Here is a 27,121-nt window from a genome sequence, read left to right on the forward strand (position 1 = left end):
TGAAACCTTCCCTCCTCACCTGCCTGAAAGGGTTCCCCTTCCTTTGAACTCTTTCCTGTATCCTGTGCATATGCACCACACTAGCTCTACACTCCTTCCTTGCTTGAATTTTCTTCTCAGCATTTAGTTCCACAGACAAATGATATGTTGCACGTATTCATCTTTTTATTACCTATCTCCACCATGACAATGCAAGCCCCAAGAAGGCAGGGATTTTATCTGTTGTGTCCCGTGGTATAACTCTGCTGCCTAGAATGGTGCCTGTTACATAGAGGAGACGTATTCAGTGACTATTTGAAGAATGAATGAATGAAACTATAAAATAAGTAGTTAGACCACAAGATCATTCCCAAGTCCTCTCCAGATCCATTTTGCTGTGTTTCTGCTCAATGGTAGAGGAAGATATAATGACATGATAATCTGGGGGTTAAGTATGGGCTTATCTTAGACCTTGGTGATTTGACATTATTGTTCACATCTGTTCTTTACAAAATCTGAAACACAAGAACTAAACTTATAACCCGATGAACAAGAGGGTGATAATTCTCTTTCCAAAGAACTCTTCCTCTTCAAAGGGACTTACCCAGGGAAAGTGGTCATAATGAGCTTTTTGAGGTATTGTTAAAAAATGGGACATACACACAGTGTTTCAGAAACATACTGTATGCGTAATGCTAGGCACCCCATTGCTGACACCCCCTCTTTTACCTTGGGAACCCTGGGGAACATGAAAACCAGAGGACTTGCCCTATGGTTCACAAAGATTGTGCCCACCCTAGAAAATTCAAAGGGATCAAGAATTAGAAAAGTTATCCATAGAGAACTAACATCCTTTCCCTGGAGCAACCTTTGACAAGCAAGTGATTCTCGAAAGATGATTCTATCTCATTTAGTTCAAGGAAATAGATTTACAACCCTTGATTTTTCTGTCATTGGCTTTTCTACCTTATACCAGGACAATCTAATCACTTCAGGATATCCCTGAACACGTCAGACTAACATAGTCTTCGAACGGTGTCCTAGTATGTCAGGTCAATGGACAGGCTGCTGAGAAGCAGCTGCTGCTTCTCATTTATATCTAATGGATATTGCTTTTTCCTCCAATCCCAGCAGGCTAGCCCAAGAAATCAATACCTCACTAGTCAGTGAGGCAGACAGAGATGTACCAGGAAGCCTTGGGAGAGCAGGGCTGCCGCCCACAAATCTAAGGCCATTTGCTTCAAAGATGGCAAACAAGACACATCAAAGTGGGTAAAGGACCACAAAACAGGGACAAACAAAATCAATACTGGAAAAAATGAAGTAACACAGAGAGGGGAGAAGACAAATATGTCTTAGTAACAAAACCCCTCCTGGCACAGGAAGCAGCCCTTCCCAGAAGGTTCTGGCAATGGTTCCGACAGAGGAGACACAGCTTGTGCCTGTCGTTTTTCTCTTCAAGGTGGAACGCTGGTACAGAAAACACCAGGCAGATCCAGAATCAATCAGATCTGAGTGTAAATCCTAGCTCTGAGACTCAGAGTTGTGCGACCTTGCGTAACTTACTCAAATCCTGTTGTGCTTTAATTTCTACATTACAAAATGTGGATAAATTCACCTTAATGTTCAAAGAAACTCTAATGAGTTAAACAATATAATGACTAAGATTGTGTCAGAAATGAAGTAGACAAGCAACAAAAGGCCAAAGAGTACGAGCACCTTCTAGGTAAACATGACAGACTTACCAAAAATGCTGAAAATTTGATTTCAAGGAAAAAAAATATTTCAGTTAGAATCTCAAGAATTAAAAGAATGCAAAAATGTGCAGCAGCATTCAAGAGATTTCAACGCACTTTTAAAGAAATCTGAACATAATGAATAATGTAGTGGATTTACAAGAACAAGGGCTTTGACTAGAGGGATCTGGGTCCTAATTCTGACTCTGCCCCTTGCTACCCAGATGATCATGGGTAAATCATTCAACATCTCTAAGACTCAGCTCCTTAATTTGTAAAACAGGCATAATAACAGGATCTCATTCATAAGGGTTTGTGAGAAGTAAATGAAATAAAGCATTCAGGACAAAGCCTGGTAAGAAGAGTAAGGGTGGGCTTCATAAATATAAAGTTTCACTATTATTCTTAATAGTAAGATTTTTTGTTGTCCTGTATTGACAGTTTTCTGGTGAGTGATAAAGCTATTAATTCTGCAGCAGTGACATGTTCTTTCTTAAGATGTCTCAGAGGGGCGCCTGGGTGGCTTAGCTGGTTGAGCCTCCACCTTCGGCACAGGTGGGTCCTGGGATCGAGTCCCACATCAGGCTCCCTGCTCAGTGGGTGGCCTGCTTCTCCCTCTCCCTCTACACCTCCCCTCACTCATGCCCACTCTCTCTCTTTCCTTCTCTGTCTCTCAAATAAATAATAAAATCTTAAAAAAAAAAAAAAGATATCTTAGAATAAAGACAAAAAGCTAATCTTCACTTTTAAGAATACCCAGGATCTCCTAACGGTGGCTTCTAATGTCCCTCTGCACAGCATCCCTTGAAAAGGAATTCCTCTCACTAGTCCTCCTTGGACTTTCCACTGGGGACTCTCTCATCCTTGGTGACAAGGAAGCTGTCTCACTCTCGGGCAGAGGCAACAGCCTTTCCCTCAAGTGTCCCCCCAGCTTGCGTAGAAGTCACCAATTTTTTATGGATATTGATACTGTATTATAATTTTTTGTCTTTGTAAGTTTCCTTCCAGGAGACTAACAACTTCTTTTTTACTTTTTAAAGATTTTATTTATCTATTTGTCAGAGAGAGAGAGCGCGCACACAAGCAGGGGGAGTGGCGGGTGGAAGGAGAGGGACAAACAGGTTTCCCGTGGAGCAGGGGGAGCCCAAAGTGGGACTTGATCCCAGGACCCCAGGATTGTGACCCGAACCGCAGGCAGTTGCCTAACCAACTGAGCCAGGCACCCCAACACTGGAAATTTCTTGATGGGAAGAATCTGTGCCCTTAAGCATCAGGGCCCCACTGCTTGGCAAAGTAGTCTACATAAATACATAGTAGCTATCCGAGGACTGCTTGAGGGATGAATGAATGAATGAATAAATGAGTGGATGAATTAACAAAATATAATACAAGTCATCTTAACTAAGGTGCTTATCAAAATCACCGGAGGACTATTTTCCAAAGACATATTTTGTGCCCCTCCAGACACCTCAGAGCAAGGCTGAGCCATGTGCAATCTTGGCATGCTCCTCAGGAGTTCCTGATCTACACCTCTTTAAGAATCATTGTCACTGGGGCACCTGGGTTAAGCATCTGACTCTTGATTTCAGCTCACGTCATGATCTCAGGGTGATAAGATCGAGCCCCACATCAGGCTCCATGGTCAGTGGGGAATCTGCTTGAGATTCTCTACCTCTCCCTTCCCCAACCCAACACTTGTGCTCTCTCACTGTCTCTCTAAAATAAATAAACGAATCTTTTTTAAAAAGTCATCATCACTGGATTGAGTTCTGGACTAGATATGAAGTCTCAGCCTGGTTTCTCCACTCAAAATCATTTAAAAGCTTCTCTGCAACCCCATTTTACTAGTAGTAAGAAAAAACCAGAATAATAGCCGTTGTGCGTGGCTCAAACGACAATTACTGAAGGAAATGAGAGATGACTGTAAACAAGATGACAGGAATTTCAATGAGGAGAAAACTGCTAAATTGTGATCCTGGGGTGTGAAGGAGGAGTACGCTGGATAATAAGATCCACAGGCTAATGGGAGATTTTTGTGGGTTCTTATGTGGCATGACCAAGCAAACAATCCTGCAGTTCTCAGTCTAGGCCCCAAGGCATGAAGGGGAGGGGGTGTTTTTTTCTTCATTTTCCTTCTCTGCTCCCCCTCCACACTGCAGGGCACTACAACCTCCCCGCTGTGCAAAGTGTCTATAGAGCTTTCTGGATGAAAGGAATTACATAATGGAGAGTCCTCCTGGGAAATACAGCAGTAAATTAATTTTTCTGCTTCTGTACAGCTCTCTAAGGACAGAAATACCCCACCAAGGGCGGGGAAAAGAATAATACAGTAAAAGAATCTTCTGAAAGAATCCTTGAAAAGCAGTGCAGCAAAATGTTCTGTCCCGTCCAATAACCACTGACCACATGACCACTCTGCGCGTGCGAGCCACTGAGCTGGTGGACAAGACAGAGGGTTTCCCAGTGCCGCGCAGGGACCAGGCACCTAAAGAAAGAACCTTAACATAACTGTGGTAAGAGATGGGGGAAACTACCTGAGAGTCAGTAATGGAGAGCACTTGAGCTGAGTCCTGAGAGACTGAAAACTCGAGAGAGACAGGTGCATAACTGTAGGGAGCATGTCCCAGACAGGGGGAATAGCAAAATATGAACAGGTGATGTGATGCAGTTTAATGTCACTAGGGGACAAACAGAGGGACAAGGTAACCAGAGACAGAGCCTGGAGGGGCAAGAGAGAACCTCACTGTGGGGTTTTCTGTGCTCAGGAATGAGGGGTTCTGAAGGGTGAGTAACCTGGTTCTAAGGGACCATGAGTAGATGTCCAGGTGGATGTGTGGTCTCCACATCAGATGATCTGATGGGCAGAAAAGCTAAGAATTTAGTTTCAGATGTATGGGGTTTGAAGAGTTGTCTAGGCAATATCCAGGTAGAGATCCAGAAGGGTATGAAGCCTGAAGTTTGGGAAGGAAGTGTTGGTTGGAGATCAAGATCCAGGAGGAAAAAGGACTCCGGAAATGTAAATTAATGAGCATGGCTGTGCTCTAATAATACTTCATTTATAAAATAGGGGGCAAGATACACCTGGGCTGCAGGCTATAGTTCACTGACCCTCGTTCTAAGGTGTCTAAATTTTTTTTTTTTTCAGAATATTTTTTTTTCCTTCATTTTATTTATTTTTTTCAATGTAACAGTATTCATTCTTTTTGCACAACACCCAGTGCTCCATGCAAAACGTGCCCTCCCCATTACCCACCACCTGTTCCCCCAACCTCCCACCCCTGACCCTTCAAAACCCTCAGGTTGCCCCAATAAGGTGTCTAAATTTGAGTCAAGAAGTTGAGCCTACAGGGGCGCCTGGGTGGCTCAGTGGATTAAGCCGCTGCCTTCGGCTCAGGTCATGATCTCAGGGTCCTGGGATCGAGCCCCGCGTCGGGCTCTCTGCTCCGCAGGGAGCCTGCTTCCTCCTCTCTCTCTGCCTGCCTCTCTGCCTACTTGTGATCTCTCTCTGTCAAATAAATAAATAAAAAAAACCATACAGTACATGCGCAAGTTTTTAGTTTTTAGTACCATATAGTACAGACTACCATGGCACAGACTACCATTTAAGGCCATCATTTCCTTTCTTTTTTTTTTTAATGATTGTAAAGATTTTATTTATTTATTTATTTATTTGAGAGACAGCGAGCAGGGGGAGAGACTGGAGAGAGGGAGAGAAATTCTCAAGTAGAGTCCCTGCTGAGTGCAGAGCTTGACACGGGGCTCAATCCCAGGACCCCGAGATGATGAGCTGAGCTGAAACCGAGTCAGCTGCTACCCAACTGAGCCACCTAGGCGCCCCGCCATCATGTCCTTTAAATGATGTCTTCTGGGCGCCTGGGTAGCTCAGTGGGTTAAAGCCTCTGCCTTCAGCTCAGATCCCAGATCTTCATGATCCCAGGGTCCTGGGATCGAGCCCCACATTGGGCTCTCTGCTCAGCAGGGAGTCTGCTTCCCCCCCTCTCTGCCTGACTCTCTGCCTACTTGTGATCTCTGTCTGTCAAATAAATAAATAAAATCTTAAAAAAAATGTTTACATGATGTCTTCTAACTTTTCTCTGATTTCAGATTTCAGATTGGGCCCTTCCTTTAATGTCCCTAAGTACAGACAGCTCTCATCAAATCAGCTAAAATTCCAAGGTTAAATGTGCTGGGAGCAAGTAAGTCAGTGAAAGCACATCTTACAACCTCATCTAAATTCTTTGGCGACGGATGCCTAAAATCTGGAATATCTATTTCCTATAGGAAATTCCGACATTTTAAGAATAACAACTGGCACCTCATAGCATGTCCTGAACTCAGAAAGGCCTTAATATACATCATTCCCCATACAGACCTGGACAGTCACTCAATACAAATTGTGTTGAATCAGTGAATGCAGACAGACACCAGTGACTGTCAAGAATTTTTCTCATGGTTTGACATTTGAAAAATGGGAATAATCAGAGATGGCTTACTACCCAATTTAAAAATAAAAGGATTTTTTTTAATGGTGTTCTATATTTAACCCACTAAAAAATGAATTAGAATGACTCTTCACCCATACCCAGGTAATTATCTATGCATTTCCAATTTATATAAGGCATTATGTTTCTAAGTGCCTATTTTCCGGAAGCCTATAAAATAAATGATAGGTGATACTACTCTTCAAGCAGCTTCCAGAAAAACTAGCCACTTCTTAACTGTTGCATATTTCAGCCTGCAGGGTAATAACAATAATGATAATAATAACAATAAAGAACTCAGCAAACAAGGAAACACAGAAAACTTTTCCCTTAACTGAGAATTCTGGGCCAGCATTTCCAAAGCATGCTCCACTACTATGTTAAGTATTGCTCATGATCAAACGTATTTAGGCACTTCTGCCTGGTGTCGTCTCCTCTTGGAGAAGATACTAGAAAAAGCCATTATTTGTATGGCACACCATCACTTTAGAAATCTACACTGGCACCGGGGCATATTTTAATTTTGAAATGTTAACATATGGAAGAACAAAATGAGTATGTTAGAATAAAAAAAAAATAAGATAGTGATTATACAGCTGTAATGAAGTCACCTACTTCTTAACTTTTTTATTTCTTGCGAATGGTAAATAAGAATAAAGCCTACGCCATCGGCTCAGGCTAAGGCACAAAAATCTTCACATGAAGCTCCCATATAGCAAAGAGCCAGAAATACAGCCACAGTTCTTACTGGAGACTCAGAATGCACATTAGAATAGCAAAAGCCCAGAAGTCCCTCAGTGAGGGAAGCTATAGTTCAGGTTGGTTTTCTCAAATGTATTTGGCCATGTGTATTAATCCACGCTCTCGGTTTCAAGATGGAATCTGAAGCTAGCTAAGTATGAAATAGTTTATTCAAGAGATATTGTGTAGTTTGCAGGATTATTCAATAGTCTAAAGAAATGGGCTCAAGTCTAAGCTTCCAGAAACTCAAACCCCACAGAGAACAGGCCTGATGAGGACACAGCTGCCAGCCACCATGGAGCACTGGGTCCTATAAATCCATGAAGCTTCAAGGAGCTCAGCTTGAATGGGACGGAACCCAGGACCAACAGTGTTTCTCTTTCTGCATCAAGCACAGGACCTTGCGGACTCTGCTGCCTCCCAAGGATGCAGGCTCCTCTTCCACCTACTCCCCACCCAAAAATGGATTTGGTATTACACCTTCTTCGTCTAGCTGCTCAATCAGTATGACTGGTAGAATCTAGGTCATATGCCTGTGCTCTGGCTGCAAGGAGAACCAAAGAAGAGAGTTTTATGGGTTCTTTCTGGGGAGGTAACCGGCTGTGGCTGGAAGTTCCCCAAAGAGAGCAAATGTGCCATAATCACTAGAAATCCAAAAACATGAAAAATATCCACTATGCTGAGGACCACCACGTCCTCCCTGTAAAAAATGAATTACTTCTTACAGAGAGCCCTGCTGAGTATACTCCTTCCCCCAGAAGGACACACGTCAACATTTTTCTCTTTAACTGCAGGGAAGACACTAAAACTAAGTGGAGTTTAATGTAAGAAGTTTCTTCCTGGGGTACCTATTGATTTTAGAACATTCTGAGAAAGAGGGTGGGCCTAAAAAGTCACTATATCTAGGATAGAAACCCGCCAGTAGGACACGAGGTGGAGGGGAGCATGAGCCAGGGGCACTGCAGGTCTGTGATCTTGGTTCCTGTCACTACCATTGGAGAGATATTACTGTTCCGTTATTTCCCATCTACCCAGGCATTTTCCTGGTGTCCTGTTTCTAAACACAGCCACACGTGAACCACTGCACCATAAAAGCAGGATGGAACAGTCTGGAAAGGTCAGAGATACAGAAATAGATTCTTCCACTGAGTGTAGCTCCTGTGTGCATCAGAGCTGAGTATGGATGGTGACATCCAGCCCCGTGGATGGGTGGAGGAAACAGATGACAGGGATGTTATGTTTGAGGGGTAGCTTTGGTGTATATGTGTAATCAGGCATAATGTATATATTATGTCACTTAATGCTCTAGACAACCTTAGAAGGTGGGTGGGTGTGGCCATAAAAGCAAATCTTAAAGGAGCAACTGGAGGATATTCGGGCCATGGCACAACTATATACCAGGTAAATGGGCCAGCAGGTAGCAGAGCCCCACTGGCCACTGACAAGGTCCCAGAAGATAGAACTTCCAACACTGAGGATTGTCCAACAAGAATAGACCAAGGCTATCATCCTAAAGAAACAAATATACCAAAATGTATTTTGAGGACTGGGTTTGGCCACAGAAATACATAAAAGAGACATTACCAGAGTTCAGGTATGATGCAGACAGGGAGAGGTTCTGGAGCTCCTGATCTATGGGATGATTGCATAAATCTAAATTACAACCCAGGAATGGGGGTGTTACAATAACTATCCTAGGACAGCAGAATAAACCATGAATGTCCTTGGAAAATGGGACATGTGATCACCACAAGTATCCAACATCTCGTCCTAGTGAATCCACAGGTGGAATTCAAGCAAACATGGCTGAGAAAGGGAGACAATGCCAAGGTTGAACACTAAAGGAAATTCGAATTAGGAGAGACAGTTTTCCCTTTAATTCCTTTGGTTTTAATATTTGAAGAGATGGGGCGCCTGGGTGGCTCAGTGGGTTAAGCCACTGCCTTCGGCTCAGGTCATGATCTCAGGGTCCTGGGATCGAGTCCCGCATCGGGCTCTCTGCTCAGCAGGGAGCCTGCTTCCCTCTCTCTCTCTCTGCCTGCCTCTCTATCTACTTGTGATCTCTCTGTCAAATAAATAAATAAAAATCTTTAAAAAAAAAATATTTGAAGAGATGGTGTAAAAAGTCAGTGATACCAGCTAGCATACGTTTTATTTTTTTGCTCTTAATGCACAGCCAGAGGCTACCATGAGTGTTCCAGCAACAGCAATGAGACAGGAGAACTCTCATGGAAAGTTATTCTGGAAGACTGAAGAGCAAGACAACAAATTTCCTTTAGCAGTAGAGTCAGCAGCAAGATAGAGGCTAGTCCTAGTGAGTGAATTTCAGCTTCAGATACGGCCAAGCCACAGTACTGTTGCAAGACATGGCCATGGAGACAAAGCCAAAGGTCATGGCCTTTGGTGCATTTAAGTTGTAGAGACGTGAAAAAAAAAAGGAAATCAGATGTTTATCACAGACAGAATGATTACTACATCACACAAAAGGACTTTAATTATTAGTAGATTCACTTTCTAAGAGAAAGGTCTCTATGGGAAATGTTCCCTGATCCCAAACGTTGTAATCAAATAAGAGGTGGACCACAGTCTCCAAATGCTGCCATCTTGTCTCCAGGTAGACAGTTTGAGTTTAAGATCTTATTTATTTGAGAGAGAGATAGAGAGTGAGAGAGAGAGCACAAGCAGGGGAGAGGGAGAAGCAGGCCCCCCGCCAATGGGCTCCCCTGCCAGGGAGCCCAATGTGGGGCTCGATCCCAGGACCCTGGGATCATGACCTGAGTCAAAGGCAGAGGCTTAAATGACTGAGCCACCCAGGAGCTCCCAGAGATCTTTTAAAAGAGACTTTTGGAGCAGTTTGACACTCCAGCATCCATGCTGCAGTATTGTTCCAGAGATTCGAGACGCTGACTTTGCATACTAACCTGGCACTGGGGAGACGTGTTCGTTATGAAGACATTCAGGACAATCTCAATAGCGTACGTTTGGAGGGAAGAAGATGTTGAAGGCAATACAATGAGGCCTTGTACACTCTTTAGCATTTCAGCACACTTCAGGATTGTAAAATCCCTCCACCCTCTCTCTATATAAAGCTTCTCTTTAAAGTTTACACTGGCAGGGATTTGGAGGATTAAAAATCCCATATCTAAGTACCGTGGGTCAGTCAGGCCTTAAGTTAATGAACCTCATGCTCTTAAGCAGCCTTTGACTGCCATGGTCAAGCAAGAACCATCAGAGTGAGGTGAAAGGAAACAAGATGAAAGGACCAAGAGTTTCTTTGGTCCACAAGCAATTCTAGCTCTCCCTGCAAATTCAGAAGTCTTTTTCTCTCTTTTCTTCTCTTTTTTTTTTTCTTTTCCTAACATTTTCCCTATATATTTTACTTATACTTTATTGTTTGTTATCATTACCCACAAGGTCAGGATTCTGTTTTATACATTTCTATATTCCCAGAGCTTGGTACATAACAGCTGTTCAGTAACATTTGTTGAATGAATGAATGAATGAATGAGTGATGGAAGACTCCCTCACCACAGAGATATGAATCATTCATTTCAGTTTGCCCTTCAGATGGAAAGTAACCTATTGAGGGAAGGAATTCTCGAAGGAGAGCAATTCTTTTGAAAGAAAGGAATTTGAAGGAATATGCAGAAGCCATATAAGGAAATTGAGCAAGGAGCTAAGAAATAAGAAGGGTAAATTCACGCATTATTTTTGCCATGTAAAATGAAAAAAGCTAGACTAACATCAAAAATCAAACTATAAAAAATGTCATATTTCTGGGGCACCCGGGTGGCTCAGTCGGTTGAGCGTCCGACTTTTGATCTCTGTTCAGGTCTTGATCTCAGGGCCATGAGTTCGAGCCCTGCATCCAAAAAAAAAAAAAGTCCTATTTCTCAAATTTCTGTAACCTCATCAGACCTTTGAGTTTTGCTCTACATTTTTCTCTTTATAGGAATCATCCCTCAAACAAACAAACCAAAAGGGTTCACTGACAAGAAAAGTAGAAAGACAACAGTAAGTGATGGATACCCTGTCGTGAATCAAAAGAAAAATCCTAAGAAATACGGGAAAGAAGGGTTTTGGAAGAGAGGAGAAAAGCATACTAAAAGTGCGCCACGGGTCCAAGAAGGAAGGCAAAAACCCCAGGAACTTCTGGAAGTAGCAACTTCCATACAGAGGCCAGCTCACAGATACCACTGAGACAGGAGGCAGACACTGAGACCATCAAGGTCATGCAGCTGGAACAAAAGAACCTCCCAACTATGACCAAGAAAGTGGCACCATCACCCTCTTCTCCATATCTATCATCCCCCAACCCACATAGTTGCTTAATCCCCACTGGTGTTTAAACTTCAGCGAGGGACACCTGGGTGACTCAGTCGGTTGAGTGTCTGCCTTTGGCTCAGGTCCTAATCCCAGGGTCCTGGGATCGAGCCTCATGTTGGGCTCTCCACGCAGCAGAGAGCCTGCTTCTCCTTCTCCCTCTGCCCCTCCCCATGCTTGTGCTTGCTCTCTCTCTCTCAAATAAATAAATAATTACCTTAAAAAAAATAAACTTCAGTGGGAGTCTCAAATCAGGTTTTTCTTTCCAATCCCTACAGCATTTACCCTCATTCAAAGCCTCGCCATTTTCCCATAGGAATGTAATGTCTATGGTGTTACTCTGCCTCCTATCTTTCCCTAGTCCCTAGGGAAAATCTGACCATCCTGCTCTCAGGCATAGAACAGGTCAGAGACTCCTCCTCAGACTATTTAAATGATGTCCATTCATATTATATTTTCAAACCATTCTCTAATGATTGCTTAAATGTTTACAGTAAGGCCTTCATGTGATTTCCATAAGTAGAGAGACAATGCCTATCTTTTTCACAGCTAAATCCCAAGCAACTAGCACAGTGTCTGTGCTCTGTCTTTAATATGTTTTCCACAAATAAATAAAAATGGGAAAATTATGATCTAAAACTATGCAGAATGCATTCCTAATAGTGTAAAATTTATACATTTACAAGCAAATAGATACATATTACATAAATATACAATACAGATTTCAATATACAATTCATTTATAAATATAAAACATATAAATTATTTCATATATTTTATATTTATATTTTATTTCATATATGTATATATTAAAAATATATTAATGTAAAATATATGCACACAGGAAATAGAAAAATACAGTGGAACATTTATTTTAATTTGTGCTTTTTTTAACTTTCAAATTTTACCATGTAAGTTTTTTTCTCTCTCTCTGAGATAAAAATATAGGCAAAAACATAAGGGAGCAAAAAAAAAAAAATTAAAATTAAAATTAAAAAATTAAAAAATAGAATAAAATAAAAAAACATAAGGGAGCAGAGCAAAAACCATGCCTCTGACAAATGAGATGGCAGCATGGGGCAGAATGAGAAGAATAATGTCCTTATCATGCCACACTGGGTTCTTCATTTTCCCACCTTGATTCTGCCCCATGCCTTCCTACTCCTCTGTCCACCAGAAAAGTGAAAAGTGCCAAACAACATGGTGTTCTTCACAGTTACACTTGCTGCCTACTCTCTAATTCTACTATTCTAGTATTCCCAATGTGATAGTTCCACATTCTTGCCACCTTTTCATTTTTAGGACAAAGCACAATTCCCACATGCAGACGAACACATTAAATATTGATGGAGTAAATTAATTAATACATGAATAAGGCAGTGACATTGAATGCGAGACCCATTTCTTTCATTGACTCTAAAATCGTACTTACCTAATAGGATTGTGTGAGGACTAAAGGAGAAAATGCATATAAAACATACCTGATATATACTAAGCACTTGATAAACAAACACAGTTATTAACCATTATCACTGAGACCATGTACAAGTCGCTTTTTACTCTCTTAGGCAAATACATCTTAAATTGTGGATAGTAATTTCTACTCTGCCCACTCACCCCCTTGCGATGAGAAAGAGCTTCAAGCCATTTGAGAACCACAAATCACTAGACAAACACATATTAATATGATGATGATGATGACAATGATTACATGATTATTTTCTTTGTGCATCTTGCCTAATACCTTTCTCCTTTAAGGTCACATTACCTTTGCTGATGTTTCAAACCATCCTACGAAACCGTGCTCCTTGCAGAACTGGTCCATCTTGAGGCCATTGTTCATGAGCACATCCTTCCCCTGGTCACACTTGTTGGCCAACAAAACCACTGAAACTGGTTTGCCATTAGGGAGACTCAACTTTGAGTCCAAATCATTCTTCCACTTTGTCACTGCTTCAAATGTAGCTGGCCTGGTGACATCGAAGACAATAAACGCACCCATCGCTTCTCGGTAATAGACCCTTGTCATGTTTCCAAATCTTTCTTGACCTATCACCAAAAAGAAACAGAAATCAAAGCCTTATTACAATTGTAAACAGAAGCACATCTTGGAGCCTCAAGAGGCCTCCAGGTTGAGCAGACAGCTCAAGAAAGCACTTCAGTGCTTCACTGTACAGAGTCAGCTCAATACACAGTTGCATACTTTTGTTTTTGATCTTTGAGTCCAGAAGGGATTCAATCACTTAACAAGTATTTATTTACTAAAACTTCTGTATACCATGTTATGTTCTAGAACTGTGCTAGCAGAGCATGTCACAGGCCATACACAGCTACTTAGGTTTAAATTAATTAAAATTAAATCGACTTTAAAATTCAGTTCTTCAGTTACACTAGCTACCTACATTTCAGGTGTGTAGTAAATTTAAAAAAAAAAATTTTTTAAAGTGTGTAGTAACCACATATGGCCAGTGGCAACAGGATCAGACAACACCAATATATCATATTTCCATTACTCCTGTATGTTCTACTGGACAAAACTGCTCTAAGCACTTGGGATATAACAATTAAAACATGAAAATCCCTGTCATTGTGGAGCTTACAATTTAGTGGGGTGACAGAGTGTAAATGATAAATATAATAAACATAACTAAACTATGTAATATGTTAAAAGGCACCCATAGTCAATCCAATTAAGGGTAGTAGAGCTAGGATTTAGTTCTGTTTACTAACCGTCAGAAATGCAGCTTACATAGATAATCATGAAGGTCCGATTACTATCACCATTTTACAGTGAGAACGTTGAGACCTCAAGAACCTAAGTAACTTGTGCAAATTATACAGATAGTGAACTTCAGAAGTTGGAATTCAAATCTGACCTTTCTGAGTCGAGAGCCCATAGTCACTTGCCAACACTGAATCCTCTCAACTACCAAACCATTAGTCTTAGACCATCTCTCCTCCGGGCTTTTGTGCCAAGAGTGTCCCACTCAACTCCGCTGAACATATAACAGATATTTCTATCGGTCCCGGTCTCCAGACTACATGCTTGAAATACAACAGTAAACCAGATGGCCTTAAGTACTCTACAATCTATTGAGGGAGAAAAGCCCTCTGACAGAGAAAGAGAAAGAGAGAAAGGCAGGTATGCAGGCATTGGTCTTACTCAGTCCAATCAGCTAGAATCACTTTTGTTCTGATTCTTCATTTTTTAAGTGAATCTTGGCCATTTTGTTAAACACTCTAAGGTTAGTCTTCCTCATCCGCAAAATGGCAGCAATAATGTGTACCTCACAGGGCTGTCATGTGGATGAAATGAATGAACATATAGAAAGCACCCATTATGGGACCTTAGAACTAACTGGTCCTTGAGGTTTCCATGCCTTTCTTCAGCATGTTAAAAATTATGAAAGACAATAGGATGTAGATAGTGAAATCAGATCCAGAGCAGGGTTTACAGCAAAAAATTACTGGACTGTCCATCGATTAACAAAATGAAATGAATCCTATTGCTTGTAACTCTAGCCACTATGTAGCTAAAGACAGGTGCTTAATAAAGGCTGGGTTTGTATTTTTTGAACCCAAAACTCCAGAAGTGTAGGACCAGACAAAGGTCTTTTATTCTGATTTGGTCATTTATTTATGGTAAAAGTCTAATAAAGTTATGTAAATTAAAACAAAGCAAGGTGTGTATTTAATAAGCCAACTTGTAGCAAAAAGAATAAAATGCCGAAACTAGCGGATATCTTAGAAGATCCAGGTCAACATCTCGAAGAACACTTCACACTTAACTTTGAACACAAGATGTTGTGGTGGTGAGTTTTAATTCATGTTAACAAACTCTTTTGCAGGCACTTGAGTAGCTCGGTTGGTTAAGTGTCTGCCTTCAGCCCCGTTCATGATCCCAGGGTCCTGGGATCCAGCCCTACATCAGGCTCCTTGCTCAGCAGGAAGCCTGCTTCTCCCTCTCCCTATGTAGAGGCCCCCTGCTTGTGCTCTCTCTCTGTCAAATAACTAAGCAAATCTTAAAAACAAAACAAAACAAAAGCACCAAAAAACTCTTTGCAGGTTGTTATATTCACATGGGCATGCACATTGCAGAGCACTGCAGATTCTGAGGACATGATCCATGAGCACTGAGTGAAAATGGATGCAGGTTCCGTCTTAGTGGTCCTAGTGGACGAATGTTTGTGTTCAAACATGTATCAGTGGAAAGAAGAGCATTCTGTAAGGGCCAGCACATGACAACCCTAAAAGATTTCTTGCATGGTTTTTTACCACAGAAGCCTTTCTTTGTCCCCCACAATCTAGCCGATGAAAGAAAGTGGCTTAACACTCTTCATATGACACACAACCCGCAGTTGAACTTTCATTTCTCCTAAATGAGTTTTAGATTTCCTTTATTTCCTTTCCTTTTTTAGTTCCTAACACAAACAGTGATCCCCTTTGATACTGCTCAGGATGGCCATGACATTTCCAGAAGAGAAGGGGGGAAAAAAGCCCTCTGTGATCATTCAGGACTCCAAAAGCCTCTGGGCTTTGGGCAGTTGTCTTATGATCCCTTGCAGGAACTAATCAGAGGAAAGGCAAAGTCATGGGTTATTCAATAATCTACTTGTCCAGGGTTTTCATAGTAGAGTAAGGAGCTCCTCAAGAAGAAAGATTTTTACAGTTCCAATATATGGCAAAGACCATGCAAAAAAGCAATGTATTGGCTTAACACCTTCATAGGAATTCAAAAGGAACAATCTGTGTGTTTGTGTGTGTGTGTGTCTGTGTGTGTGTGAGTTTTTGAGGGTAAGTGTGCCAGATCAGGAACAAGGGGGAAAAAAGTAAATTGAGGTCACTGAGCCCACAGACTTGAAAAGTTTGTATTTCCGGGGTTCCGGCAAGAGGTCATGTTCAGACAAAGGCATTTCCAGTGCTCACATTTTATCCTTCCTTTGTCAGCTGATAGCTCTCTCTCTGCTGCTTCTTATGAAAAGAATGAGAACCATGCGACTTTTCATGAGTGCCTACATATGGGCAACATAGAGACCTGATGAATTTATCACAGGTAATTTACTTAAAACAAACAAACAACAAAAAAACACAGTTCAAAAATTTCCAGTGTGTTTAGAGCACTCATTCAATGCACATTTACTGAATAGCTAATATGGTACAGGCTCTGTGTTTTCTGCTGCAAATACATAGTTTTTGCCCTTGAGGAACTTCTAGTTTTTGCCCTTGAGGAACTTCTAAACTAAGACATGTCCTATTGGATGCCTGCACCGAAAATGACCCAATTCACCATGTAGGCTCCCATTTCTCTTAGACTCTACACACACATCCATGGCCATGTCAATGTGACTCATGATTCAGTGTTCCAGCTCCCAGACAAGTTCAATGACAAAGCAATGAACTGAATTCACAAGAGTTAACACAGTGGCTGCAGTGATCATTCGGACAATCTTACTGCAGAAGGCAATAAATTGAATGGCCAGAGACATGGGTCTTAGTCTTAATTACTGGTTACCAGTGCAGCCTTAGACAAATGCATTTCTCTCTTTGAGACTCAGTTTTCTCACCTATAAAATGAATTTGTTCTAGCTGACCTCTAAGGTCCCTTCCTGCATTCCTGTTTCTAGAGTTAAAATATTTCTAGTAAATCAATGCTTGGCCTCTATCCCAACAGCCTTCAGTGGTCCGTTTGGTGTCACAGACTCAGCTAAAAATATACACAGGTAATAGAGTCATAATGTATATTTAATGGTATTTTCTCTTGGTAATTAATACTCTAGAGATATTCTCAGTGGGCACAGCCAAGCCAGGAATCTTCTACATAGACATAGAAACAATGGGAGGAAGCAACCTGGATGTTCTGTTAAACTGGGCACATTTCTTTTTGCCACTCCACCACTAACCTACTGGCTCTGTGAGCTCAGATTAGCACCATTCTGAGCCTGTTTTCCTCATTGCTAAAATAGTGGTTTGGATACCTGAAATTAAATTCATTACTGCCTCTGGCAACCTTTCCAATCACACTCCACGGATGCAGGCATCCAGCTCTCCACTTGCTACGTCCTGGTGTTCCCTCCAGTGCTCATCATCACTAGTAACACTGCCCCCCAGAGCACTACCTTCAAGTCATCTTTTGACTCTTTCTTCACCCCTCTGTCTAAAGGGTCTCCAACATTCTACCAATGCTTCTGTTTTAGAAACAGGTCCTGATCGCCACCCCCCGCCCCCCACCCCGCCCCATCAGCACTGTTAATGCTCCCATTTAAGCCCTCACCTGGAGCCCCGACAGCTCCCCAAGGAGGCTCCCAGCATCTCAGCTCTCATCGCTCCTGCTCTTCCTCAAAATAAATACAAACACAGGTCTTCATACATTTTGGCAGCATAAGAGATCGCCAGATGGGTATCTGGTGCCCATTGGGAGGAAATGAAAACACTATTTTCAAGAGCTATCTGCACCCCCACGTTCACTGCAGCATTGTTCATAAGGACTGAGACACGGAAATCTCTTAAGTATCCATCAGTGAAGGAATAAAAAAAGAAATGTGGTATATACATGCAGCGGGATATTATCAGCATGGAAAGGAAGGAAATCATGCCTTTTGCTACAACATGGGCAAAAGCAATGAGAGCATTATACTAGGGGAAATAAATCAGAGAAATAAAATACTGTAATGATCTCACTTATATGTGGAAACCAAAAAGCCAGACTGGTAGGGGCACCTGGGTGACTCCGTTGTTTAAGCATCTTTTTCTTGATTTCAGTTCAGGTCAGGAGATTGGCTCTGCGACGGGCATGGAGCCTGCTTGGGATTCTTGCTCTCCCTCTCCTTCTGCCCCTCCTCGCCCACCCTCCATCACTCATGTGCTTTCTCTGTCTCTTTCTCTCTTAAAAAAAAAAAAAAAGAAGCCAAACTCATAGAACAGAGAGTAGGGGCACTCGTAATTTTGTGAGCGAAGATTGCATGATATAGTTAAAAACTCAAGATACTACTTTAGAAATAATTTCTTCCTCTAAAATACAATATCACCATGTGTTCATGAACTAGTGTTATGTATTAATACACTTACTCTATATTATACTCTCATTTCCAATAAGTAATCAATAGTGGAGAAAATTGGGCGCCTGGGTGGCTCAGTGGTTTAAGCCGCTGCCTTCGGCTCAGGTCATGGTCTCAGGGTCCTGGGATCGAGTCCCACATCGGGCTCTCTGCTCGGCAGGGAGCCTGCTTCCCTCTCACTCTCTCTGCCTGCCTCTCTGCCTACTTATGATCTCTCTCTGTCAAATAAATAAATAAAATCTTTAAAAAAAAAAATAGTGGAGAAAATTAACATTATGCTAACAGGGTTATGCACATATCTGTTGGAACAAGTTTCACACTGGAATGTTATGTTTTTGTTATCATTCTCATCTTCTTAAGAAATAATCCCTTAGAATCAATTTACTCTATTCAAAATAACATAAATTTTGGGTCATGCACAATCCATAAAGCTAAAAAGTACCAAGATACTCTCTTTGTTTCCAAGGAATAATAGTATGAAAAGCAGGAGGATGAAACCAAAAGTATGTAGGATCTTGGACAAGGATCTAGAGGAAAACAAATCCATCCGATTACTGTGATGGCCAAGAGGACACTGAACTTACAGGAGGTTAAGCTAGTTTTGAAGACTCAGGGAAACCCACAGACTAGGATCAGAGTCTGGTTATGCTTGTGAGTAGGTTTTCTCCAGTTTTCAGGGGTCCATCTGACCCTGTGGCCATATTTTTGAGACTCTTTCCTCTTCCCTCTTCCCTCTTCCCTACTTTGCCCCACCAAGCCAGAGACAGAAGCATATCAATCCATCACTCTTTTTCCAAGTCCCCTGGGCGGATAAACTGGCATTAACCATGAGCAATCTTCGCTCACAAAATTACAAGTGCCCCTAGCCAGAACCACCTTTCAGCAGTGCCCATGACACGTACTGCGAGCATCAGAGTGTGCAATAAGGTCTCCTTACTGAGTGAAGGAACAGGCCCTAATTCCCTCCCCACTCTTGGCAGATACATGCAGACTTAACAAGACAGTAAGAGCCACCCTCTGCCATGTCCCTTGCCTTCATCATCGTCATTCTAGTGAGGATTGCCCCATCTCACTTCACTCATTCACTGAACAACTAAGTTTTGAATGCTTGTTATTTTTCAGGCACTCTTCTAGCAATGAGCAAAAAGAATTAGAGGTCCTTGTTCTAATGAGTCTCATGTTCTAGTGGAAAAGATAAAAAGCTGGTAAGGTACACGTAAGACTACATTAGCTGGTAAGGTGGTAGCGAGGGAAAAAAAGGAGGAAAGGAGAAATTGGTATGTGGGGGTGAGAGCCAAGTGAAGCAGGATGGATAGTGAAGGTCCACGGGGAAGTGGTCACTTAAGTAAAGACCCAAAAGAGGTAAAGGAGAAAGCCGTATGGATATTTAGAAGTGCATTTTTGAAAGAACAACACCAAGAAAGAAAGACTCCGAAGCACAAATGTGTCTGGCAAGTGTTTAGAGAAGAGCAAGGAGTCTGTCTGGAGAGGACGGAGCAGGGGAAGAGGAACATGTGGTAAGGCAGGCAAATCTCAGGGTCCAGACCAGAGCCAATTTCAGGCCATCATAGGAAGGCTGCCTTGCATTCTGCAGGAGAGAGGAAAGCACTGAGGACGGAAGGAGTCCTGGAGGAGCAGATGAGAAACATGAATGAAGTGGACACCGTGGCTGCTACATTAAGGAATGACCCACAGGAGTCAAGGTTGGAAGTGGGGAGACAATCATCCCAGCAAGAGAGAATGACGTGGACGGATGTGGTGATGGTGAACTCTGGTAAAGATGGGTTTCTTCCTAAATACATCTGGAGATCGAGATGCTCGTGGAGATGTTGTATATGAAATGATTCGAGCAGGACTCCAGAATTTTTTTTTTAAGATTTTATTTATTTATTTGACAGACAGAGATGACAAGTAGGCAGAGAGGCAGACAGAAAGAGAGAGGGGGAAGCAGGCTCTCTGCTCAGCAGAGCAGAGATGCGGGGCTCGATCTCAGGACCCTGGGATCATGACCTGAGCCGAAGGCAGAGGCTTAACCCACTGAGCCACCCAGGCACCCCAGGATTCTGATATGTTAAGTCTGAAATGTCTGTTAGGCTGAGATGTTGAGGAGGCAGCTGTGCACACAAGGCTGAAATTCCAGGGGGAGGTCAGGACTAGAGATTGAACTGGTACTTTAATTTCCATTTGCCTCTGCCAAATTCACCCAATCATTTCCCTAATTAAACACTTTCAGGGATCCACTAAGTGTTTACAGAAGATGCCACAAACTGGAGCTTGGTTGGGCTGCTAACATGCTCTGTGACCCATGCGAGATTTAAGGCAATTTGAACAATTTGCCAACAGTTATAAATTGGAAGATCTCTAGGGGTGCCTGGGTGGCTCAGTTGGTTAAGCCTCCAACTCTTGGTTATGACCCAGGTCATGATCTCATGAGCAGTGGGATAGACCCTGTGTCGGGATCTGAGTTCAATGCGGTGTCTGCTTGAGATTCTTTCCCTCCGCCCCTCACCCCACTCAGACGTGCCCTCTTGTTCTCTCTCAAATAAATAAATAAATCTTTTTTAAAAATTGGAAGATCTGTAGTAGAGTACCTGGCTGGCTCAATGGGTTAAAGCCTCTGCCTTCAGCTTGGGTCATGATCTTGGGGTCCTGGGATCGAGCCCCACATTGGGCTCTCTGCTCAACAGGGAGCCTGCTTCTCCCTCTCTATCTGCCTATCTCTCTGCCTACTTGTGATCTCTGTCTGTCAAATAAACAAATAAAATCTTTTTAAAAAAATTGGAAGATCTCTAACAAGACATATATTGGAATGTCTTGAAAACTCAGAGCATTTAGAGTTACAATATCCACATCATATGAGTAATGTTTGGGAGTTAATTCACTTGAGGTGAGTAGTATCAAATACCCAATTTAAAAGGAAAAATAATTTGCTCACATGTCATTTCTTTTGCATTGTCACATATCACAGAACACTGCCTTAAATTTAAATGTGTGTAATTATATCCATTTTATAAAAATAACTCCAACAAAATATTTAGAATTTAATGAAATTGATATGACTTTATTTTAAAGAAATTGTTGCTACTGATCCGTTTTTTTTATGGCTCTTGTAGGCTCTGACAAATGGTTACTTAGGATCCCATATTTGCTCATTTTAAGATTTTATTTATTTATTTGACAGAGGGAGATCACAAGTAGAGAGGCAGGCAAAGAGGCAGGCAGAAAGAGAGGGGGAAGCAGGCTCCCCACTGAGCAGAGAGAGCCCGATGTGGGGCCTGATCCCAGGACCCTGAGATCATGACATGAGCCGGAGGCAGAGGCTTTAACCCACTGAGCCACCCAGGCGCCCGCCATGTTTGTTCATTTTTGCATCAAAATAGTCTTTAGCACACTGGGCCTGTTCCAGTAGATCCACCTAACTATCAGTAGAGTTTTATAAAGAAACAAAATGTGAGCCAGGATTATGGGGAAGCTGTGTTCCCATTTCCTAGGGAAGCAAGGACCAGTAGCTTCGGTGGTCCTAGATTGGAAAAAGATTCTTCAGAGAGAAATTCACCAAAATATGTGCAAGAGTTTGCCAGGTAGAGAAAAGAGTTCACTTACGTTACCATCTGGGCTCCCAGTGATTTCTTACTGGGGAGGGGGCACCCCAGGGAGAGGAGTGCACCAAATAAAGCAAGATCTTGATCCCACCCACTTATTTGCTATGCCTGTTTAAACTCCTGCTCATTCTTAAGATTCACTTTGAATAAAATCTGTCCCCGATTCAGAACCACCCAAGCTCTTTCTGCAACTTCTTCAGTTTCTCCATTTCACCTCACTACTGATCGTCATCTCTTATAGGAACCCTTACCCCTGTTCAACAAGATGGTAAAGCTAGAGGCATTGTACTGAATTAAGCTAAAGTGTGCAAGAGTGAAATGACATAAAAAATAACAATTGGTTTTTCAGGTGTCCATAAGGGTGGGTGAATTTTCCTGACCCATTTTAAAAATAAATTTCAAAATATTCCAATTAAATTCTATACTTATATTTAAATTTTAGGCAGTGTATGGGGTCGGGGGAGAGAAACAGAGACAGAGAGAGACAATTAATACCCCAGTATTCCAGATTTTTTTGTCAGAATTTCTTTTGACTGAGGTCTGACACTACTCAGTTTAGATGAAATAATTCACTTGAATAGAGAATAATGTCGTTTCAAAGACTGGATAGTGGGAGGGAATGAAACCAAGTCACAGATGAGAGGCTGGCATGAATCAAAATAAAACAATCAGCATCCCATGTTGTTAATTTAACTACAACTTAAACAAATACCTAACAAACAACCTAAAAATACCTCCACTGAACTATAAGCTCAAATGTGTTAAGAAAAAAGTATGTTTGAATTACTTAGCATTTGAGACATCATCTCTAAGTAACGTTTAAAGATTCTTTTATAAGTAACTCACAAGACAGTAAAAAGTCAGGATTTCTAACACTTTTACAAATAACTCACAAGTCTAGGACTCAGGACTAGACTCTAAAGGTTTCACTCTTGGGGTGCCTGGGTGGCTCGGTGGGTTAAAGCCTCTGCCTTCGGCTCAGGTCATGATCTCAGCGTCCTGGGATCGAGCCCTGCCTCCCGCTCTGCTCAGCGGGGAGCCTGCTTCCTCTTCTCTGTCTCTCTGCCTGCCTCTCTGCCTACTTGTGATCTCTGTCAAATAAATAAATAAGTAAAGGCTTCACTCTTAAAGAATTTCCAGATTCCTTTAGAGCTGTAGTTCCCAAAATGTGTACTAAGGTGCTCTGGGGTGTGTCAGTGAACTCACAGGGGTGCAAGTGGATAAACAGGATATCTTAAAATTTCAAGGTAAACACGGAGGTACTCAAGCTCGGTCACACACCTCAGGAACTGCCAACTTGAGATAGTTCACAATTTTTACATTAGACCATGCTACATTCCTTCTAATGCGATCCTATCTTTTTTGAAACAGGTTTTCATAGTTTGTGTGATAAAAAGCAAGAGTCATGTGAAAGTCAACGTGAAACAGGAAATGAGGGGGGTGATATCAACTCTGACTCAAAATTCTATTCCATGGCCCAAAGGCACACATATACCAACAGTAAATAATTATAGTTATTAAAAACGAAATTCAAAATCTTTCAAATTTGTGTTCTAGTTTTATTCAAATGGCTACTAAGTTGTTAGAACATAATACTTATTCAATTATTTGGTGCTAACTACTTAATAAATTGAACTTGACAGGAGGGGGGAAGCCTGGGTGGCTCAGTCAGTTAAAAGAGTCTGCCTTGGGGCGCCTGGGTGGCTCAGTGGGTTAAAGCCTCTGCCTTTGGCTCGGGTCATGATCCCAGGGTCCTGGGATCGAGCCCCACATCGGGCTCTCTGCTCCGCAGGGAGCCTGCTTCCTCCTCTCTCTCTGCCTGCCTCTCTGCCTACTTGTGATTTCTCTCTGTCAAATAAATAAAATATTTAAAAAAAAAAAAAAGAGTCTGCCTTCGGTTCAGGTTATGATCTCCATTCAAGTGAATTATCTCATCTAAGCTGAAAAGTGTCAGACCTCAGTCAAAATAAATTCTAACAAAAAAATCTGGGATACTGGGGTATTAATTGTCTCTCTCTGTCTCTGTTTCTCTCCCCCCCCACCCCATAAACAGCCTAAAATTTAAATATAAATGCAGGATTTAATTAGAATATTTTGAAATTTATTTTTAAAATAGGTCACTACAATTCATCCACCCTTCCTTTGTATGATGTTATTGTTTCTGGATACCTGAAAAAACAATTGTTACCTTTTTAAATAAAGATTTTATGTATTTATTTGAGAGAGAGAGTGGGAGTGTAGGCAGGGGTAGTGGCGGGAGGAAAGTGAGCTCAGAAAGGAGTGTGTTTCTCTCGGTCCCTGTCCTCTGGCCACCACCCCTGCCCAGGCTCACACTCTCTTTCTCTCAAATAAACACATAAAATCTTTATTTTAAAAAAAAAGGGTTGTTATTAAGCCAAGCCAACCCCATGGTCTCAGCAGTGATGTGTGCAAAGAATTCAGCTCATTTAATTCTTAGCTCTATCTAAAAATATCAAGATTCAAAACATAATTTTCCTTTCAAATAAATAATGTGTATCTTCTAAATGCCACTTAATCTCTGGAATGGGAAAATGACTGCACTCTTGTATCTCACTCAGGAAACAGAAGAACGGAGTAGTCCGAAAACAGCAAACAGCAAACAGAAAACATCTCTGTTCCTACCCAGCACCATCCCTCACGACCTGTATGACTTTTGAAAAGTTTTTTGGTTTTTTTCTTCCTTGACTATGTTGTTTTCTAGCTTGTCTAAGCATAGTTCTCTCAGCTCTGTGATGGGGCTAGTGACAGGACCTACCAGATCCACTCACCGTGAGCAATAAATGAAAGGATATATAAAAACACTTAGTACTGGGCGCCTGGGTGGCTCAGTTGTTAAGTATCTGCCTTTGACTCCATCCTAGGATTCAGCCCCGCATCAGGCTCCCTGCTCAGCGGGAAGCCTGCTTTTCCCTTTACCACTTTTCCTGCTTGTGTTCCCTCTCTCTCTCTCTGTCAAATAAATAAATAAATAATAAAATATTTTAACAAAACAAAACACATACACAGCACCATGCCTGACACTCTATAAATGTTGGGTCTTTAAAAAAAAAAAAAAAAAAAGATTTTATTTATTTGACACAGAGAGAGAGAAAGAGAGAGATAACAAGTAGGCAGAGAAGCAGGCAGGGAGGGGAGGGCAAGCACACTCCCTGCTGAGCAGAGAGCCTGATGCGGGGCTCGATCAGGACCTTGAGACCATGACCTGAGCCTAAAGGAAAGGCTTAACCACTGAGCCACCTACGCACTCTAAATGTTGGCTCTTAGTAACACATTACATTGTAGGGAAAAATAGTCTTCCAACAAATAACTTGTCAATTTCCTTCAAATTTTGCGTGAAATTAGACTGCAAATTACGTGGATCCCTCTCAGTATGGATATTCTCTTTGTCCACATTAGGCTGAGGGGCTACATAAGAAGCTAAGTTTTTTATCACTTTTCTTGAGAGAACAGTTTCATGCAAGGCTGATGAGGAAAAAAGGTTAATAATATATCGGGCTACCACCGCCTAGGTGGCTCAGAGGGTTAAACTACTGCCTTCAGCTCAGACCCTGATCTCAGGGTCCTAGGATAGAGTCTTGCATCGGGCTCTCTGCTCAGCGGGGAGCCTGTTTCCCTCTCTCTATCTCTGCCTGTCTCTCTGCCTACTTGTGATCTCTCTCCATCCAATAAATAAATAAAATCTTTAAAAATAATAATAATAATATACTGGGCTAAAAGAGGCTACAATAATAGGGACTCAGAGCAAAAAGAAAGAACTCTGACTTCTCTGAAACTATTGACCATCCTCTCCTAAAATTCTTTTTCCTTTGCTTCCCAAAAAACCCACACTTGCTTGGTTCTCCCCACAATGTAGTGCTTTCTTCTCTACCTCTTTGCTGACTTCACAGTCATTTCATTAAATCATGTCACAACTGTGGCAAGGTCTGCTAAATCACACCCAGGATATGGGAAAGGGGGGAAATAACTCTTAATACAAGGCTAAAGGAAGAAGTGCTACAGGAGAAAAAAAAAATGTTGCATGAGATTCAAGAGAAGAAGAATGAGAGAATTAGGGAAGTCTGCAGAGGAGTTGCCCTTCTAGATGAATCTTTTTTTTTTTTTCTTCTAGATGAATCTTAAACATTAGATAAGATTTGGATATGTGGAAACAAAGGGAAGGGTATGTGAACCAGCAAGAAGGGAAGGAGCAAGGCAACGAACACGGGGTGTGAGCAAGGAAGCAAGAGGTTCAAATGGCCAAATTTTCAGCCTCAATCACCCTGTCTTCTGCACTGCATAAATTTCCAGAGGGCTGGGTACCCATAAAATTCAATTATTTTTGTGTCTCAGTGCTTAAGACTACACCAAAACATCTAGTGTTAAAAAATCAGCTTTTAATTCTTCAAATTTCATCATTAATAACCCAGAGATGCCTGCATTCTGGTTCTGGTTCTACTATTAACTAGCTCTAAAAGCCTGAGAAACAAAGGCAAACCCTCTCTCAGAGCATTGCTTTCTCTTCTATAAAAGGAAAGGTTGGGTTTGATGAGCCCTCAAGATCTTAACTCTGTGAAAATTATCCTTCAAAATTATTACTTCTTCTAATGTGTCAAAAAATCATTACCATAGTTTTGCCACTTGACCTTCAAATGAATGACACTTCATTCCAAATTATAAAGACGTGGTTAAATGATGAAGTGCAGCTTTTAAGAATGGTCTTTAAGGTCACTCCCCAGTTTTTATGATGAAAAAATGAAACAATGCTATTTTCAGAAAAGTGACTGTCATATTTATCAGTTTTATAGTGTCTACATTTTTAATACATTAATATTCATAAAATTATGAAATCTTTCAAGCATAAACAAATTAAGGGATTTTTGTTTTGTTTTGTTTTAATGAAGAAAGTTTTAGGTCAATGATATACCCGGGAATTGAAGCCATGATGAAATAGTTGACGAGAAAACTTGAATGAACACTTGAGGCCCTGCTAACTACCAAGAACAATGCTAGGAGCTAGGGTTATAGATTGGAAAGACACTCCAGTAGAGCAGTAGAAGGCTTCTAATCCGGCACAAGCATGGCTATTACAGGAACAGAGAAACAGCACCTTCCATGGGCACATGAGCTCAAACAGACATTTCTTAAAGGAGGTGAGATGGGCCCACTGACCCAGAATCCAAAGGAGTTATCTAAGTGAAAAAGAG

General features: G+C 41.5%; 1 protein-coding gene across 1 annotated transcript in view; it reads right to left on the reverse strand.

Moving 5' to 3' along the window:
- The window catches only part of RAB38 (RAB38, member RAS oncogene family), a 56,656-nt gene that overhangs the window by 20,027 nt on the left and 9,508 nt on the right, over nucleotides 1–27,121 (reverse strand). The window contains exon 2 of the mRNA XM_046016421.1: nucleotides 13,029–13,309. Coding sequence (XP_045872377.1) covers nucleotides 13,029–13,309 — 281 coding nt within the window. The remainder of the gene's footprint in view (nucleotides 1–13,028; nucleotides 13,310–27,121) is intronic.

The sequence above is a fragment of the Meles meles genome, chromosome 8 (assembly GCF_922984935.1).
Source record: "Meles meles chromosome 8, mMelMel3.1 paternal haplotype, whole genome shotgun sequence".
NCBI classification, from domain to species: domain Eukaryota; kingdom Metazoa; phylum Chordata; class Mammalia; order Carnivora; family Mustelidae; genus Meles; species Meles meles.